Here is a 17,654-nt window from a genome sequence, read left to right as displayed (position 1 = left end):
GGAAAATATTACATCTAGTAGTGCATCTACAGTACAAATATCCCAACTGCACTATGATCAAAGTATTTTACAGAACATTACATTCCATACAGTATCTGCATGTCACTTGAAGCAATGCAAATACTAGCAACTATAGCACTGCAATAAAATTATCAGGGATATCATTTTGAATCCCCTAATTTCTTTGTTCCTCATAACTCCATCCCCCTAACATTCCTGTTGTTGGACCCAATGTAGTCCATAAACACTATTGTAAACCTTTCACCCTATAGCAGCTACATCACTTTAGCAGGGTACAGTACAATCATGCATTTCCCTGAGATGCATTATCATGTCAGCCACATGTCTTGTTTGGTCAGAGCAGCAGGTAGGGAGTCTAATTTTTCTCACTTTAACATTATCCAGCTGTCCAGTTCCATTAAGAATTCCCACCTGTGCTTTAATGATACCAGCAGTGATCTATTGTACAGCTGCTCCTCTACCCCAATGCGACCGACCCTGCTGGTTCCTCTGTGTCGCTGCTTCCCAGCCCACAGTGACCTCCAGCAGGACCATCCTCCTCAGTGTCCCTCCCACCAATAGAAAGGGCCCCTGGGATGGCCAAGGCTGAGGGAGGAGTGGCGGATGGCAGGTCATCTTCCCCCAGGTCCTGGTCATAGTCATAAGCAGTCCCTGCACAGCGCCACCTGGCCCTTACGGTAGTCCCTGCAGGGACAGAGGCGGTGGTACTTGGCGTTGGCCCCGGCACAACTGAACAGCAGAGCGTCTTTCTGGAGGCCACACTCACTGCGCTCCACTGAGAAGGCTGGGAAGATGTGGTTCATCTCAGCCTCCACCCCCTCACACTGCACCTCCAGCCTGGGAGGAGACACCAGAGAGAAGTTCCTTTATATATCATTTTTCATATTAAGTTATGTGATTTACATTATAATCAATGTTTAACAAAGGCTTTATAAATGGTTATCAATGTCATTACCACCAAAACACATGGGGTAGTGCATTAGAATGAGAGAGGATCTTCAGAAGAATTGAAGATGCTCATATTCACTGTTTGTTTCCTTAGTGATCGTGCTGTATAACAGAATCTGCTAAATGGCTAAATGTTAAATTACAAGATGTAATGTTGTGTAACACAGATGGTGATGTGATCACATGGTGGTGGAGGGAGGCAGCAGCAGCTCACCCGCTGAAGGCCTCTTTGATGTTGATGAAGCGGTAGAAGGCGGGCTCACAGATCAGGCCTGCGCTCTGGCATGCCTCCACACATGACTGGCCCTCCAGGGAGGCCAGCAGCCGCAGGGCGCTGAGCGGAGGCCAGGAGGGGGGAGTGCTGATGTTGGAGGCCCAGGCCAGGACACTGGAGTTGGGCAGCAGGACGAAGGGGCTGGGGGGGCTGCCTGGCCAACTGTTGGAGGCATTCGCTGAGGGAAATTGAGCTTTGGGTGCACAGAATTCCTGCAGGTGTATAATACAATAGCATAACTACACAATCTGGCTATTCAGCATTACATTCATCAATCAATTCTACTGTAGCCTACATTCAGCACTGAAGCGGAAGGTAGCCTAGAGGTTAGAGCATTGAACCAGTAACCAAAAGGTTGCTGGTTCGAATACCCGAGCCAACAAGGTGAAAAATCTGTAGATGTGCCCTTGAGCAAGGCTTAACGCTAATTTGCTCCAGGGGCGTTGTACTAATATGGCTGACCCTGTAAAACAACACTTTTCACTGCACCTATCCGGTGTGTGACAATATATATATTTTTTAATTAATTCAGCTGTGAGCTATACATTCCTTTATTAGCTATACATTCAGATGGGTTCTGATTTAGACAGAATAACAAAAGCGGCATCACATTAGAGCTTATGACAGACACATTGCCTTCCAGTCTCCTGGAATAATATTAATATATATACACTACCAGTCAAAAGTTTGGACACACCTACGCATTCAAGGGTTTTACGTTATTTTTCCTATTTTCTACATTGTAGAATAATAGTGAAGACATCAAAACTATGATATAACACATATGGAATCATGTAGTAACCAAAAAAGTGTTAAACAAATCAAAATATATTTTATATTTGAGATTCTTCAAAGTAGCCACCCTTTGCCTTGATGACAACTTTGCACACTCTTGGCATTCTCTCAACCAACTTCACCTGGAATGCTTTTCCAACAGTCTTGAAGGAGTTCCCACATATGCTGAACACTTGTTGGCTGCTTTTCCTTCACTCTGCGGTCCAACTCATCCCAAACCATCTCAATTGGGTTGAGGTTGGGTGATTGTGGAGGCCAGGTCATCTGATGCAGCACTCCATCACTCTCCTTCTTTGTCAAATAGCCCTTACACAGCCTGGAGGTGTGTTGGGTCATTGTCCTGTTGAAAACAAATGATAGTCCCACTAAGCCCAAACCAGATGGGATGGCGTATAGCTACAGAATGATGTGGTAGCCATGCTGTTTAAGTGTGCCTTGAATTCTAAATAAATCACTGCCAGTGTCACCAGCAAAGCACCCCCACTCCTCCTCCATGCTTCACGGTGGGAACCACCCATGCGGAGATCATCCGTTCACCTACTCTGCGTCTCACAAAGACACGGCAGTTGGAACCAAAAATCTCAAATTTGGACTCATCAGACCAAAGGACAGATTTCCACCGGTCTAATGTCCATTGCTCGTGTTTCTTGGCCCAAGCAAGTCTCTTCTTCTTATTGGTGTCCTTTAGTAGTGGTTTCTTTGCTGCAATTCATCCATGAAGGCCTGATTCACGCACTCTCCTTTGAACAGTTGATGTTGAGATGTGTCTGTTACTTGAACTCTGTGAAGCATCAATCTGAGGTGCAGTTAACTCTAATGAACTTATCCTCTGCAGCAGAGGTAACTCTGGGTCTTCCTTTCCTGTGGCGTCCTCATGGGAGCCAGTTTCATCATAGCGCTTGATGGTTTTTGCAACTGCACTTGAAGAAACTTTCAAAGTTCTTGAAATGTTCCGGATTGACTGACCTTCATGTCGACCATGTCTTAAAGTAATGATGACTGTCGTTTCTCTTTGCTTATTTGAGCTGTTCTTGCCATAATATGGACTTGGTCTTTTACCAAATAGGGCTATCTTCTGTATACCACCCCTACCTTGTCACAACACAACTGATTGGCTCAAATGCATTAAGAAGGAATGAAATTCCGCAAATTAACTTTTAACAAGGCACACCTGTTAATTGAAATGGATTCCAGGTGACTACCTCATGAAGCTGGTTGAGAGAATGCCAATAGTGTGCAAAGCTGTCATCAAGGCAAAGGGTGGCTACTTTGAAGAATCTCGAATATAAAATATATTTTGATTTGTTTAACACTTTTTTGGTTACTACATGTTTCCAAATGTGTTATTTCATAGTTTTGATGTCTTCACTATTATTCTACAATGTAGAAAATAGTAAAAATAAAGAACAACCCTTGAATGCGTAGGTGTGTCCAAACGTTTGACTGGTACTGTATATACACATACAACATACCGGTATACATCATTTTAATTTTAATAGCAGGACACTGTAAAGTCCATTATCCTTCTGAAGAGTATGAATTAGGCTTGAAAAGGTTTGAATCTTAAGCAACCTGCCTACACATAGTTTGAAGTACAACATAGCTACTGTAGTAGGTCAAAGCTGTGTGCTGGAAAACCTTGGTAGAGCATGTGTGAAATAGGCATTGTGGTGCTCATATTTTTTCAGCTTCAGACTAATGCCTATTCTCAATTAAAACCTTGTTTTTTGTTTAAAAATTCCTAGGTTTTTACACGGAAGGTGATTTATGCAACATTATTATACAACATTATAATTAAGCAATAATGCCAGAGGGGGTGTGGTATATGGCCAATATACCATGGCTAAGGGCTGTTCAACATCCCGACCACTATTTGTATCAGTTTGAATCACTTTCAATGGGGGACTTTTATTCAGAAGGTGAACCGCAAATTCCACTCTTGTGGCTAATCTGTATTGTGGCTAGCTTCACACAGGTGTGCAGGGCAGAGTTAAAGAATATCCAACACATGGCAGAGTTGTTAGTTTGGCACTGTGAAGGAGTGTACTGGAATGTATTATGGATATTAAACTGATGAGTTTTTCTGATGCTAGCAAGCATGCATTTGCACCGCTTACATACTCTGTCAGAAATGCTACAAAAAGGTAGCACATCATTGGTTCTTAACGAACAGAAATGAGCATGTGAGAGCGATAAATTATACATTTAATAAAAACTGTTACACCTACAAATCTAGTCAATCCGGCATTTTAAAAATCCCATGGTCGCTTTATCGACGCTATAGTCTCGTTTTAATCCGACGTCTAGAATTTTAGCAAGGTAGGCGCAAGAAATACTCTTAAAAATCAATTGCTAACAACCTGTTAGAAAATCTGCTATGCGGTTTTCGGTAACGGCCGGACGGCTCATGACGAGAGGCGGAGAATGTGTTGTGTACCTCCAATCAAGTTGATTTGCGAATTTACATTGAGATTGGTGTCATATTGGCTTAGATATGATGGTAGGGAGATTTGAATTTAACACTGAACTATTCCTACTGACGAGCGATGGGGTGAGGTTGTGTTCCTCTAAGCTGGGAGGTAAGCTTGGCTTCTTCTTTATATGTGTTGAGTAAAGCTTAAACCATGCATTTAGATTGTAGGTAGGTATTGTAGTTAGGTATTGTTGGTAGTTTATCCAGGTAGTTATTGTAGGTAGTTATTGAAGGTAAGTATTGTAGTGTATTCGGCTGAGCCCGGTGAAGCACGAGGCTAGCTAGCTAACCCACTACCTGGACCATTAAAGCTAGCTAGCTAGCGGGTAGCAACACTGCAGCCACTGCTAGCTGGCCAACTATACTAGCTAGCAGTACTGTAACAACTAAATACATTTCAACGGAACGATTTGATTAGTGTAAAGTTAGCTAGCTACATAGTTGTCTTGGTATCAATGAAAAAGGTGTAGTATAGAGAAACTATCGAGGTTAGCTAGCCAGCTACATTTTCAAACAGTCAACACCGCAGCCACTGCTAGCTAGCCAACATTACCAGCTAGCAGTACTGTATCATTTTAGTCAATGAGAATTTTGTAACGTAAGCTTCACTTTCTGAACATTCGAGATGTGTAGTCCACTTGTGTAGCTAGCATGACTGACTTTGTGCTAGCTAGCCAACGTTTAATTACTTCTGCGTTATGAAAGGAACTAGACACGGACATGAATGATCCATTGGTAGTTTGTTGTAACCAAGTATTGGTGCTAAACTGTGTGTTATTGGATGCTAGCATGCTAGTTAGCTATGGCGTCATAGGATACGGTGCCCTGGGCGGTTTTCACAGAAGAATACTGTACCAAGTTAGCTAGCTGAATAAACTAAGTTAGTCTATTCCTGGAAACATTTAAACACTGTAGATTACAGCAATTATAATTTCTAAAGTGGAAGTTGGAAGAGTTGTATTTGAGTGTTTCAGTGAAAGGTTAGTGAGGGAGGCCTCGTTTCCCCAGATGTTTAGTTAATTTCATTCTGATCTCCTTTGCATTAGTGTAGCCTTTTCTGTAGCCTGTCAACTATGTGTCTGTCTATCCCTGTTCTCTCCTCTCCGTACAGGCCATACAAACGCCTCACACCGCGTGGCTGCTGCCTCTCTAACCTGGTGGTCCCTGCACGCACGACCCACGTGGAGTTCCAGGTCTCCGGCAGCCTCTGGAACTGCCGTTCTGCGGCCAACAAGGCAGAGTTAATCTCAGCCTATGCTACCCTCCAGTCCCTCGACTTCTTGGCGCTGACGGAAACATGGATTACCACAGAAAACACTGCTACTCCTACTGCTCTCTCCTCGTCTGACCGTGTGTTCTCGCATACCCCGAGAGCATCTGGTCAGCGGGGCGTTGGCACAGGAATCCTCATCTCTCCCAAGTGGACATTCTCTCTTTCTCCCCTGACCCATCTGTCTATCTCCTCATTTTAATTCCATGCTCACAGTCACTAGCCCATTCAAGCTTAACATCCTTATCATTTATCGCCCTCCAGGTTCCCTTGGAGAGTTCATCAATGAGCTTGACGCCTTGATAAGTTCCTTTCCTGAGGATGGCTCACCCCTCACAGTTCTGGGTGACTTTAACCTCCCTACGTCTACCTTTGACTCATTTCTCTCTGCCTCCTCCTTTCCACTCCTCTCCTCTTTTGACCTCACCCTCTCACCGTCTCCCCCTACACACAAGGCAGGCAATACGCTTGACCTCATCTTTACTAGATGCTGTTCTTCTACTAATCTCACTGCAACTCCCCTCCAAGTCTCCGACCACTACTTTGTATCCTTTTCTCTCTCGCTCTCCTCCAACACTACTCACTCTGCCCCTACTCAGATGGTAATGTGCCGTCGCGACCTTCGCTCTCTCTCTCCCGCTACTCTCTCCTCTTCCATCCTATCATCTCTTCCCTCTGCTCAATCCTTCTCCCTCCAATCTCCTGATTCTGCCTCCTCAACCCTCCTCTCCTCCCTTTCTGCATCTTTTGACTCTCTATGTCCCCTATCCTCCCGGCCGGCTCGGTCCTCCACTCCTGCTCCGTGGCTTGACGACTCATTGCGAGCTCACAGAACAGGGCTCCGGGCAGCCAAGCGGAAATGGAGGAAAACTAGACTCCCTGCCGACCTGTCATCTTTTCACTCCCTCCTCTCTACATTTTCTTCCTCTGTTTCTGCTGCTAAAGCCACTTTCTACCACTCTAAATTTCAAGCCTCTGCCTCTAACCCTAGGAAGCTCTTTGCCACCTTCTCCTCCCTGCTGAATCCTCCTCCTCCTCCCCCTCCCTCCTCCCTCTCTGTGGATGACTTCGTCAACCATTTTGAAAAGAAGGTTGACGACATCCGATCCTCATTTATTAAGTCAAATGACACCGCTGGTCCTGCTCACACTGCCCTACCCTATGCCTTGACTTATTTCTCCCCTCTCTCTCCAGATGAAATCTTGCGACTTGTGACGGCCGGCCGGCCGCCCAACAACCTGCCCGCTTGACCCTATCCCCTCCTCTCTTCTCCAGACCATTTCCGGAGACCTTCTCCCTTACCTCACCTCGCTCATCAACTCATCCTTGACCACTGGCTATGTCCCTTCCGTCTTCAAGAGAGCGAGAGTTGCACCCCTTCTCAAAAAACCTACACTCGATCCCTCCGATGTCAACAACTACAGACCAGTATCCCTTCTTTCTTTTCTATCCAAAACTCTTGAGCGTGCCGTCTTTAGCCAACTCTCTTGTTATCTCTCTCAGAATGTTCTTGATCCAAACCAGTCAGGTTTCAAGACTGGTCATTCAACTGAGACTGCTCTTCTCTGTGTCACGGAGGCTCTCCGCACTGCTAAAGCTAACTCTCTCTCCTCTGCTCATGTCTGGCAGACATATCAGTGTGGATGACGGATCACCACCTCAAGCTGAACCTCGGCAAGACGGAGCTGCTCTTCCTCCCGGGGAAGGACTGCCCGCTCCATGATCTCGCCATCACGGTTGACAGCTCCGTTGTGTCCTCCTCCCAGAGTGCAAAGAACCTTGGCGTGACCCTGGACAACACCCTGTCGTTCTCCGCTAACATCAAAGCGGTGACCCGATCCTGTAGGTTCATGCTCTATAACATTCGCAGAGTACGACCCTACCTTACACAAGAAGCGGCACAGTTCCTAATCCAGGCACTTGTCATCTCCCGTCTGGATTACTGCAACTCGCTGTAGGCTGGGCTCTCTGCCTGTGCCATTAAACCCCTACAACTCATCCAGAATGCTGCAGCCCGTCTGGTGTTCAACCTTCCCAAGTTCTCTCACGTCACCCCGCTCCTCCGCACACTCCACTGGCTTCCAGTTGAAGCCTGCATCTGCTACAAGACCATGATGCTAGCCTACGGAGCTGTGAGGGGAATGGCACCTCCGTACCTTCAGGCTCTGATCAGTCCCTACACCCAAACGAGGGCATTGCGTTCATCCACCTCTGGCCTGCTGGCCCCCCTACCTCTGCGGAAGCACAGTTCCCGCTCAGCCCAGTCAAAACTGTTCGCTGCTCTGGCACCCCAATGGTGGAACAAGCTCCCTCACGACGCCAGGACAGCGGAGTCACTGACCACCTTCCGGAGACACTTGAAACCCCACCTCTTTAAGGAATACCTGGGATAAGATAAAAGTAATCATTCTACCCTCCCCCACCCAAAAAAATTATATATTGTAAAGTGGTTGTCCCACTGGCTATAAGGTGAATGCACCAATTTGTAAGTCGCTCTGGATAAGAGCGTCTGCTAAATGACAAAAATGTAAATGTAAATGTAGTTATGCCACCAATATTCAAATGAGGTTTAGGCAGGAATCAAGCCTGGGAGAGCACCTCCCCCAGCCGGGCCTATTCATAAGGAACAGGTAATAATATTTCTGTGACATCTCACTCTGGCCCCCAGCCCTGTTTATTAAACAGGCTCCCAGCGCCGGCTGCAATAACCAGGCCTCCTCCACTCCCCTCCACCACACCACGGCCCCCCAGCCGTAAATAAATAATAATAAATAAATAAAAAACAGTGAGGCAGGGATCATGGGGGTCAGAGTGGGTTAGCGCTGCCTGTGGAGGAGGATAGAAGGGTTGTCTCTAATTGTAAGTCTGGGCTCGTACATGCCAGGCGGGCAGCCTCAGTGTCTGTCAGTCACAGCCCACTGAGCACACTACTCTGTGTGGACAGATGGGGGGGAATCAGGGCTTGGCATAGGCCACCCTATTTCCCCTCTTCTCCCACTGCCATGGCCTTAACCAGACTGGCAGACAGGCCCCTCTGTGCACCGCACAAATAATCTCAGCATGATGAATGTACTGGAGCATGACAATGTGTGTAATTGTGCAAAGAAATATTAAAAAACATTTAGTGTGTGTGTGGTTGTGTGCGTGTGCATGGACGTGTTTAACTATACCTGTGGGGACCAGAAGTCCCCACAATAGTAGTAAACAAACAAAAATTTGACCAACTGGGGACATTTTGTTAGTCCCCATGAGGTCAAATGCTATTTCTAGGGGGTTTAGGGTTAAGGTTATAATTAGTGTTAGGGTTAGAATTAGGTTTAGGGTTAGGAGCTATGGTTAGTTTTAGGGTTAAGGTTAGGGTAAGGGTTAGGGGTTAGGGAAAATAGGATTTTGAATGGACTGAATTGTGTGTCCCCACAAGGTTAGTTATACAAGAATGTGTGTGTGTGTGTGTGTGTGTGCATACCTGTATGTGTATTTATGCTTGTTTGTGTGTGTGTGTGTTTGTGTAAGTTAGCTCTTTTATACAGTGGGGGAAAAAAGTATTTAGTCAGCCACCAATTGTGCAAGTTCTCCCACTTAAAAAGATGAGAGAGGCCTGTAATTTTCATCATAGGTACACGTCAACTATGACAGACAAATTGAGAAAAAAATATCCAGAAAATCACATTGTAGGATTTTTAATGAATTTATTTGCAAATTATGGTGGAAAATAAGTATTTGGTCACCTACAAACAAGCAAGATTTCTGGCTCTCACAGACCTGTAACTTCTTCTTTAAGAGGCTCCTCTGTCCTCCACTCGTTACCTGTATTAATGGCACCTGTTTGAACTTGATATCAGTATAAAAGACACCTGTCCACAACCTCAAACAGTCACACTCCAAACTCCACTATGGCCAAGACCAAAGAGCTGTCAAAGGACACCAGAAACAAAATTGTAGACCTGCACCAGGCTGGGAAGACTGAATCTGCAATAGGTAAGCAGCTTGGTTTGAAGAAATCAACTGTGGGAGCAATTATTAGGAAATGGAAGACATACAAGACCACTGATAATCTCCCTCGATCTGGGGCTCCACGCAAGATCTCACCCCGTGGGGTCAAAATGATCACAAGAACGGTGAGCAAAAATCCCAGAACCACACGGGGGGACCTAGTGAATGACCTGCAGAGAGCTGGGACCAAAGTAACAAAGCCTACCATCAGTAACACACTACGCCGCCAGGGACTCAAATCCTGCAGTGCCAGACGTGTCCCCCTGCTTAAGCCAGTACATGTCCAGGCCCGTCTGAAGTTTGCTAGAGTGCATTTGGATGATCCAGAAGAGGATTGGGAGAATGTCATATGGTCAGATGAAACCAAAATATAACTTTTTGGTAAAAACTCAACTCGTCGTGTTTGGAGGACAAAGAATGCTGAGTTGCATCCAAAGAACACCATACCTACTGTGAAGCATGGGGGTGGAAACATCATGCTTTGGGGCTGTTTTTCTGCAAAGGGACCAGGACGACTGATCCGTGTAAAGGAAAGAATGAATGGGGCCATGTATCGTGAGATTTTGAGTGAAAACCTCCTTCCATCAGCAAGGGCATTGAAGATGAAACGTGGCTGGGTCTTTCAGCATGACAATGATCCCAAACACACCGCCCGGGCAACGAAGGAGTGGCTTCGTAAGAAGCATTTCAAGGTCCTGGAGTGGCCTAGCCAGTCTCCAGATCTCAACCCCATAGAAAATCTTTGGAGGGAGTTGAAAGTCTGTGTTGCCCAGCGACAGCCCCAAAACATCACTGCTCTAGAGGAGATCTGCATGGAGGAATGGGCCAAAATACCAGCAACAGTGTGTGAAAACCTTGTGAAGACTTACAGAAAACGTTTGACCTGTGTCATTGCCAACAAAGGGTATATAACAAAGTATTGAGAAACTTTTGTTATTGACCAAATACTTATTTTCCACCATCATTTGCAAATAAATTCATTAAAAATCCTACAATGTGATTTTCTGGATTTTTTTTTCTCATTTTGTCTGTCATAGTTGACGTGTACCTATGATGAAAATTACAGGCCTCTCTCATCTTTTTAAGTGGGAGAACTTGCACAATTGGTGGCTGACTAAATACTTTTTTCCCCCACTGTATGTACACAGTACAGTGTGACTTCATCTTGCCTGTGCATAAATAAATGTGGATGAGGTTGGCTGCACCATCTCCAGGGTAATGGAGGCCGGTGTATGCAACACAAACCCACCTGGTTCTGGATGTAAGCATGCAATCTCTCCAGCATCCCCTCACAGGTGTACTCATAGGGCAGATATGGCTCCACCTGCAGAAAGAATATCATACACTGTCACACACCATCGGCTTTAGACCTCCATCAACACCGCAGCTATAATAGAACTGCATCGTTTTAACGTTAATCAAAGCTGACATATTCATTAAGGTAATTGTGAATGGCTTCACCAGGCCCTGCTTCACATTACATTCAATGACCTCATACATCACAGGTTACAGCCTTTGACTTGATTTCATTATTCTGTTAACATCGACTACATCAATATGACAAACAGTGAATTAAGCTGACAATCGACCACAGGTTATGTACGAGCTGTTAAACCGAATGTCTGAATCTATTTAACAACTCACTGGAGGATGTGATGAGCATCCCACTTTTGACCTTCACCAGATCATGTGAAAACTTTCTCCAGAGCTGGCATATTTCATTGTGTTACAGGTTAGAACGTATGTTACATACACAACAGATGCTGTGACACTGCAGTGAAAACAGCACTGAGAAGGCACTTATTTTCACTGCAGCAGTAAACACACGTTAGTCATCAGTGTGATAGGATGAAGTCTGCAGGTCAATGCTTTCTATTTTGCTGTTATCCAAAGCCTTTTTGGGTTAGATTACATAAATAATTATGATATATGTTGGAGTGGGAAATGTTCAATCAGCGTGATGGTAGTCCCATTCCACATCGCCTAACCTAAGATGTCTGTGCCATTTGAAAGAGATCTCATTGTTTACCATCAGGCCTCTCCGAGGCACTTGGGCTTTTAAACTGATAAATGGTTCCTTTTAGCGTTCACTTCCTTTTAGCGCTCACTTATTCGTTTATTTCATCTGTTTAATGAAATGTATCTGGCACCTCATCAGCTACTCCAGAATGCAATTTGCCTTTTGGGCATCTTTATATAATGGAATGAAAAGGGAGAGGAAAAGAACTGCTCTCCATGGAGTCTGAATTGAATTCAGCTGTAGAATACATTTACATCTCTAAACCAACCGCATTTCCTGCATACTTACTCATCATATCTGACCAGTATACCTGACTACCTGATCACAATATCAGAGGGATTATTAGTGTTGTTCAACCACATTGGCTCAAAGAGGGGACATGTTTTTCTTCACCTTCAGTGTATACTGTTTAGTGTATCAACATAATGAAAAGTGCTTGTGTCCTGTGTTAATTAGTTGTTTTGTTTCCCTTTGGCCCCTCTCCTCCACTCCTAACCCACTGCATGCACATGTTCTACCGCAGCATTACAACCAATGGATACTCCATTTTGGTTCCCTCAGCAGCCAGTCTGGGCTATATTTAACCTGCCGGGTATGCTCTCACATTATTCAGAGCGTGGTGGGTGATCGATTGGCTGTACCTTTCATGTTGGCCTAGCGACAGATTGAGCACAGCATGATTGATTAATATCATCTTCAGTAGACAATGGGTAGTGCCTGGAGAAGGCAGTATGGGCCCTCTGGTAGACTGCTATACTAACCCAGGTGTCTGCTGCAGAGTGTACCTACTGAGCCACTCCATCTCTGAGGCAATTAGGACTAAAGGCCTTGGAAGGAGCCAGCTAAGCAGTTTGCAGTTACACTGGATCCTGTGATTAACAGCTCAATTAGCAATGTGAGCTACAGTACAGAGAAGTGGGTCACAACTGGAAATACAGTCTGTGGGAGAGGAGATTATATACCTCCACGGCACCATTAATCTCATCCGTAGGTAATGTTAATACTCAAGACTTTCTTTAAAATGAGATGCAGTGACGATAATACATCTGAAAGGTCATTTGTCTCTCTGAACAGCCATGCTTATCATCTCTGTGAAATCATGTGGTCCTCTGTAGCTCAGTTGGTAGAGCATGGCGCTTGTTACGCCAGGATAGTGGGTTTGATTCCCGGGACCACCCATACTTCAAATGTATGCACGCATGGCTGTAAGTCGCTTTGGATAAAAGTGTCTGCTTAATGGCATATATTATATTATCATCTCAAGTGAAATTAGCATACTAACCTTGGTCCTCATGATGTCACGTATGGCAGACTCAAACTCTTGGGAGTTGTTGAAATCCACCGTGATGACGTGTGGCCTGCCTATATACTGCTCAGCATAGGGATGCTGTGAGGAGACCTGATGGAGGAATTAACACAATACTGTATCAGTCAATACAGTCTCCATCCAGACAATACATGGACACAGCCACAGTCACAAGCAGAGAAACACACGAGTCAGGTTGAGGCGTGCCTTGCACTAATTCACTGACTAACATTCATTTCCTCCACAGTATGGAGACAGTCCACTGACACCACAGAGACAGCCCACTCACCTGTCTGGAAGTGGGCTTCCCTCTGAAGAACTCATGGTTGAGGGAACTGTGGGACGGCTTAAACTTGGGCTGCAGGAAGATGCAGCCGTTGGCTATGGCCTCTAAAGGGGCTGGCCCTTCGTATGGGAAGCCAAACCCAATGAAGAGCTTGTTTGAGAGAGGAAAAGAAAGAGAAAGATGAACCAAACTGCTGCTGTTTACTGGCAACTTGTATTTGAAGTATAGTATATCAAAGGTATTGAAACCCTCCATACCTTGGCCTTTCTGAGCAGCTGTTGCAGCTCTTGTTGGGGCAGCAGGCCGTGGTTTTTGACAAAAGCAGGCACCTCTGGAGGGCGCTGTGTCTCATAATAGACAGTCCCATGGATCTCCATGTAGCGGTGCAAAATGGCCAGGAACTTTTCCTTACCCTACGGGGCAATGGAACAAATGGTTAGGACAGACTGGGAACACAGTATAATCAATCTATCCACCCCAAATATGCAGTAACTAGTTTTTTAACCAATTCTGTATGAGTTGAAAGTCCTTCTAAAAAATAAAGCTATGTTCAGTGTGTTGGTTACAGGCATAACCAAGGTTACAGGCATAACCAAGACAGGGGCAAACATGTTATTCATAAGAGATTCCTCCATATGATCTGCGTCACCCTCCTGGGACTGAAGAGCAAGGAAGAATGTGCTCAACCTGTGAAGACTACAGTAGCATGGAGGTAATCTCTCAGAAGACACAACAATGGAACCATATAGCCAACTATATCTATCCAACACAACAATGGAACTCTTCCTAGTCAAGGTAAGCTTTTGGTTTGACTCATTTATTGCCACCGGGGCCGCCGGTGTAACTGCTTACTGACTGTACACTGTAACATTACTGCATGATTGTAGCGGGTTTACTAACATGTTAGTTCTATTAGCTATGCTGACTATGACGTTACTTTAGCAAATATGGTGACAACGATGTAGGCTGTGTGTAGCGGTTTGGCTTGGAAATGTTTTTTCGTCTGGTCACATACAGCTGATGTGTTGTGCATTGAAGTCCACAAGTGAGTGGAAGAGGTGAAAGGAGGAGAGCGCATATGCGAGAAGGAATACAACGTGGCTGCTATGAAAGTGAACTGTCAGTCCATGTGTCACTGTCTGTCACCTAAAATTTGTCTCTCGACCTGTGTGAACCTACGGCCATGACCGCCACTGGTGCATACAGACTGGCATAGCCAATTAGAGGGGTGATCTGATTTCCTTCACCAAGCAACAGCAGCACTAAATGACATGAGACTGTCTTATATGGGCAGAAAGGACTGAGAGTGTGAAGAGTAAGCATGGGTTTCACCTTGGCTACAGCAGCACACTGGTCACTGATCATAGAGATGTAATGGGTAAGCAGATGAGCTGACCTGCACTCATTATTACTAAACAATACAATCAGGCCACAGCAATCAGGCCACACTGAGAATGTACCTCTGGAATTTATACACAAATAAGGGATAAATAAATAAAAACATGTCTTTTTGAATTGCCCTAGAGGAGATGATTAGTCAACTTTGGTAATTATCCCATGAAAACCATAAGATTATTCATTCACATTGTTGCACCTCATTTTTTCATATTGGACCAGTTTGATTTTTCAGAAGAACAAACATAAGACGAAAGTAATATACCTTTTCTTGTTCTCTAGTTACAGTTGAAGTCGGAAGTTTACATACACTTAGGTTGGAGTCATTAAAACTCGTTTTTCAACCACTACACACATTTCTTGTTAAGAAACTATAGCTTTGGCAAGTCGGTTAGGACATCTACTTTGTGCATGACACAAGTAATTTTTCCAACAATTGTTTACAGACAGATTATTTCACTTATAATTCACTGTATCACAATTCCAGTGGGTCAGAAGTTTACATACACTAAGTTGACTGTGCCTTTAAACAGCTTGGAAAATTCCAGAAAATTATGTCATGGCTTTAGAAGCTTCTGATATGCTAATTGACATCATTTGAGTCAATTGGAGGTGTACCTGTGGATGTATTTCAAGGCCTGCCTTCAAACTCAGTGCCTCTTTGCTTGACATCATGGGAAAATCAAAATAAATCAGCCAAGACCTCAGAAAACAAATTGTAGACCTCCACAAGTCTGGTTCATCCTTGGGAGCAATTTCCAAACGCCTGAAGGTACCACGTTCATCTGTACAAACAACGGTACCCAAGTATAAACACCATGGGACCACGCAGCCGTCATACCACTCAGGAAGGAGATGCGTTCTGTGATATAGGACAGTGAAACGAGTCCTATATCGACATAACCTGAAAGGCCGCTCAGCAAGGAAGAAGCCACTGCTCCAAAACCGCCATAAAAAGCCAGACTACGGTTTGCAACTGCACATGGGGACAAAGATCATACTTTTTGGAGAAATGTCCTCTGGTCCGATGAAACAAAAATAGAACTGTTTGGCCATATTGACCATTGTTATGTTTGGAGGAAAAAGGGGAACACTTGCAAGCTGAAGAACACCATCCCAACCGTGAAGCACGGGGGTGGCAGCATCATGCTGTGGGGGTGCTTTGCTGCAGGAGGGACTGGTGCATTTCACAAAATAGATTGCATCATGAGGAAGGAAAATTATGTGGATATATTGAAGCAACATCTCAAGATATCAGTCAGGAAGTTAAAGCTTGGTCGCAAATGGGTCTTCCAAATGGGCAACGACCCCAAGCATACTTCCAAAGTTGTGGCAAAATGGCTTAAGGACAACAAAGTCAAGGTATTGGAGTGGCCATCACAAAGCCCTGACCTCAATCCTATAGAAGATTTGTGGGCAGAACTGAAAAAGCGTGTGTGAGCAAGGAAGCCTACAAACCTGACTCAGTTACACCAGCTCTGTCAGGAGGAATGGGCCAAAATTCACCCAACTTATTGTGGGAAGTTTGTGGAAGGCTACCTGAAACGTTTGACCCAAGTTAAACAATTTAAAGGCAATGCTACCAAATACTAATTGGGTGTATGTAAACTTCTGACCCACTGGGAAAGTGATTAAATAAATAAAAGCTGAAATAAATAATTCGCTCTACTATTATTCTGACATTTCACATTCTTAAAATAAAGTGGTGATCCTAACTGACCTAAGACAGGGAATTTTTAAGAGGATTAAATGTCATGAATTGTGAAAAACTGAGTTTAAATGTATTTGGCTAAGGTGTATGTAAACTTCCGACTATTTAAACAGCTCACAAAAACCTTTCCTGTTGAGAAATGAATTGTAATAACGTCATTAAAACTGTATGCGTTCCTCTCAAAGTTGTAATTTACATATACAGTGGGGAAAAAAAGTATTTAGTCAGCCACCAATTGTGCAAGTTCTCCCACTTAAAAAGATGAGAGAGGCCTGTAATTTTCATCATAGGTACACGTCAACTATGACAGACAAATTGAGAAAAAAATATCCAGAAAATCACATTGTAGTATTTTTAATGAATTTATTTGCAAATTATGGTGGAAAATAAGTATTTGGTCACCTACAAACAAGCAAGATTTCTGGCTCTCACAGACCTGTAACTTCTTCTTTAAGAGGCTCCTCTGTCCTCCACTCGTTACCTGTATTAATGACACCTGTTTGAACTTGTTATCAGTATAAAAGACACCTGTCCACAACCTCAAACAGTCACACTCCAAACTCCACTATGGCCAAGACCAAAGAGCTGTCAAAGGACACCAGAAACAAAATTGTAGACCTGCACCAGGCTGGGAAGACTGAATCTGCAATAGGTAAGCAGCTTGGTTTGAAGAAATCAACTGTGGGAGCAATTATTAGGAAATGGAAGACATACAAGACCACTGATAATCTCCCTCGATCTGGGGCTCCACGCAAGATCTCACCCCGTGGGGTCAAAATGATCACAAGAACGGTGAGCAAAAATCCCAGAACCACACAGGGGGACCTAGTGAATGACCTGCAGAGAGCTGGGACCAAAGTAACAAAGCCTACCATCAGTAACACACTACGCCGCCAGGGACTCAAATCCTGCAGTGCCAGACGTGTCCCCCTGCTTAAGCCAGTACATGTCCAGGCCCGTCTGAAGTTTGCTAGAGTGCATTTGGATGATCCAGAAGAGGATTGGGAGAATGTCATATGGTCAGATGAAACCAAAATATAACTTTTTGGTAAAAACTCAACTCGTCGTGTTTGGAGGACAAAGAATGCTGAGTTGCATCCAAAGAACACCATACCTACTGTGAAGCATGGGGGTGGAAACATCATGCTTTGGGGCTGTTTTT

At 44.4% G+C, this 17,654-nt stretch overlaps 1 protein-coding gene across 1 annotated transcript in view; it reads right to left on the bottom strand.

Moving 5' to 3' along the window:
• Window positions 1-631: 631 nt before the first annotated feature.
• The window catches only part of LOC311104027 (alpha-1,6-mannosylglycoprotein 6-beta-N-acetylglucosaminyltransferase B-like), a gene marked incomplete at its 5' end in the record, with an annotated part of 92,175 nt that continues 75,152 nt past the window's right edge, over window positions 632-17,654 (bottom strand). Inside the window, 6 exons of the mRNA XM_084145678.1 lie at window positions 632-858; window positions 1,184-1,455; window positions 11,024-11,098; window positions 13,077-13,193; window positions 13,390-13,536; window positions 13,644-13,799. Coding sequence (XP_084001804.1) covers window positions 660-858; window positions 1,184-1,455; window positions 11,024-11,098; window positions 13,077-13,193; window positions 13,390-13,536; window positions 13,644-13,799 — 966 coding nt within the window. The 3' untranslated portion in view covers window positions 632-659. The remainder of the gene's footprint in view (window positions 859-1,183; window positions 1,456-11,023; window positions 11,099-13,076; window positions 13,194-13,389; window positions 13,537-13,643; window positions 13,800-17,654) is intronic.

This window comes from Coregonus lavaretus (genome assembly GCF_964263955.1).
Source record: "Coregonus lavaretus genome assembly, chromosome: 28".
NCBI classification, from domain to species: domain Eukaryota; kingdom Metazoa; phylum Chordata; class Actinopteri; order Salmoniformes; family Salmonidae; genus Coregonus; species Coregonus lavaretus.
Note: the sequence above shows the minus strand (reverse complement) of the source record. Positions and strands in the feature narration are given on the sequence as shown.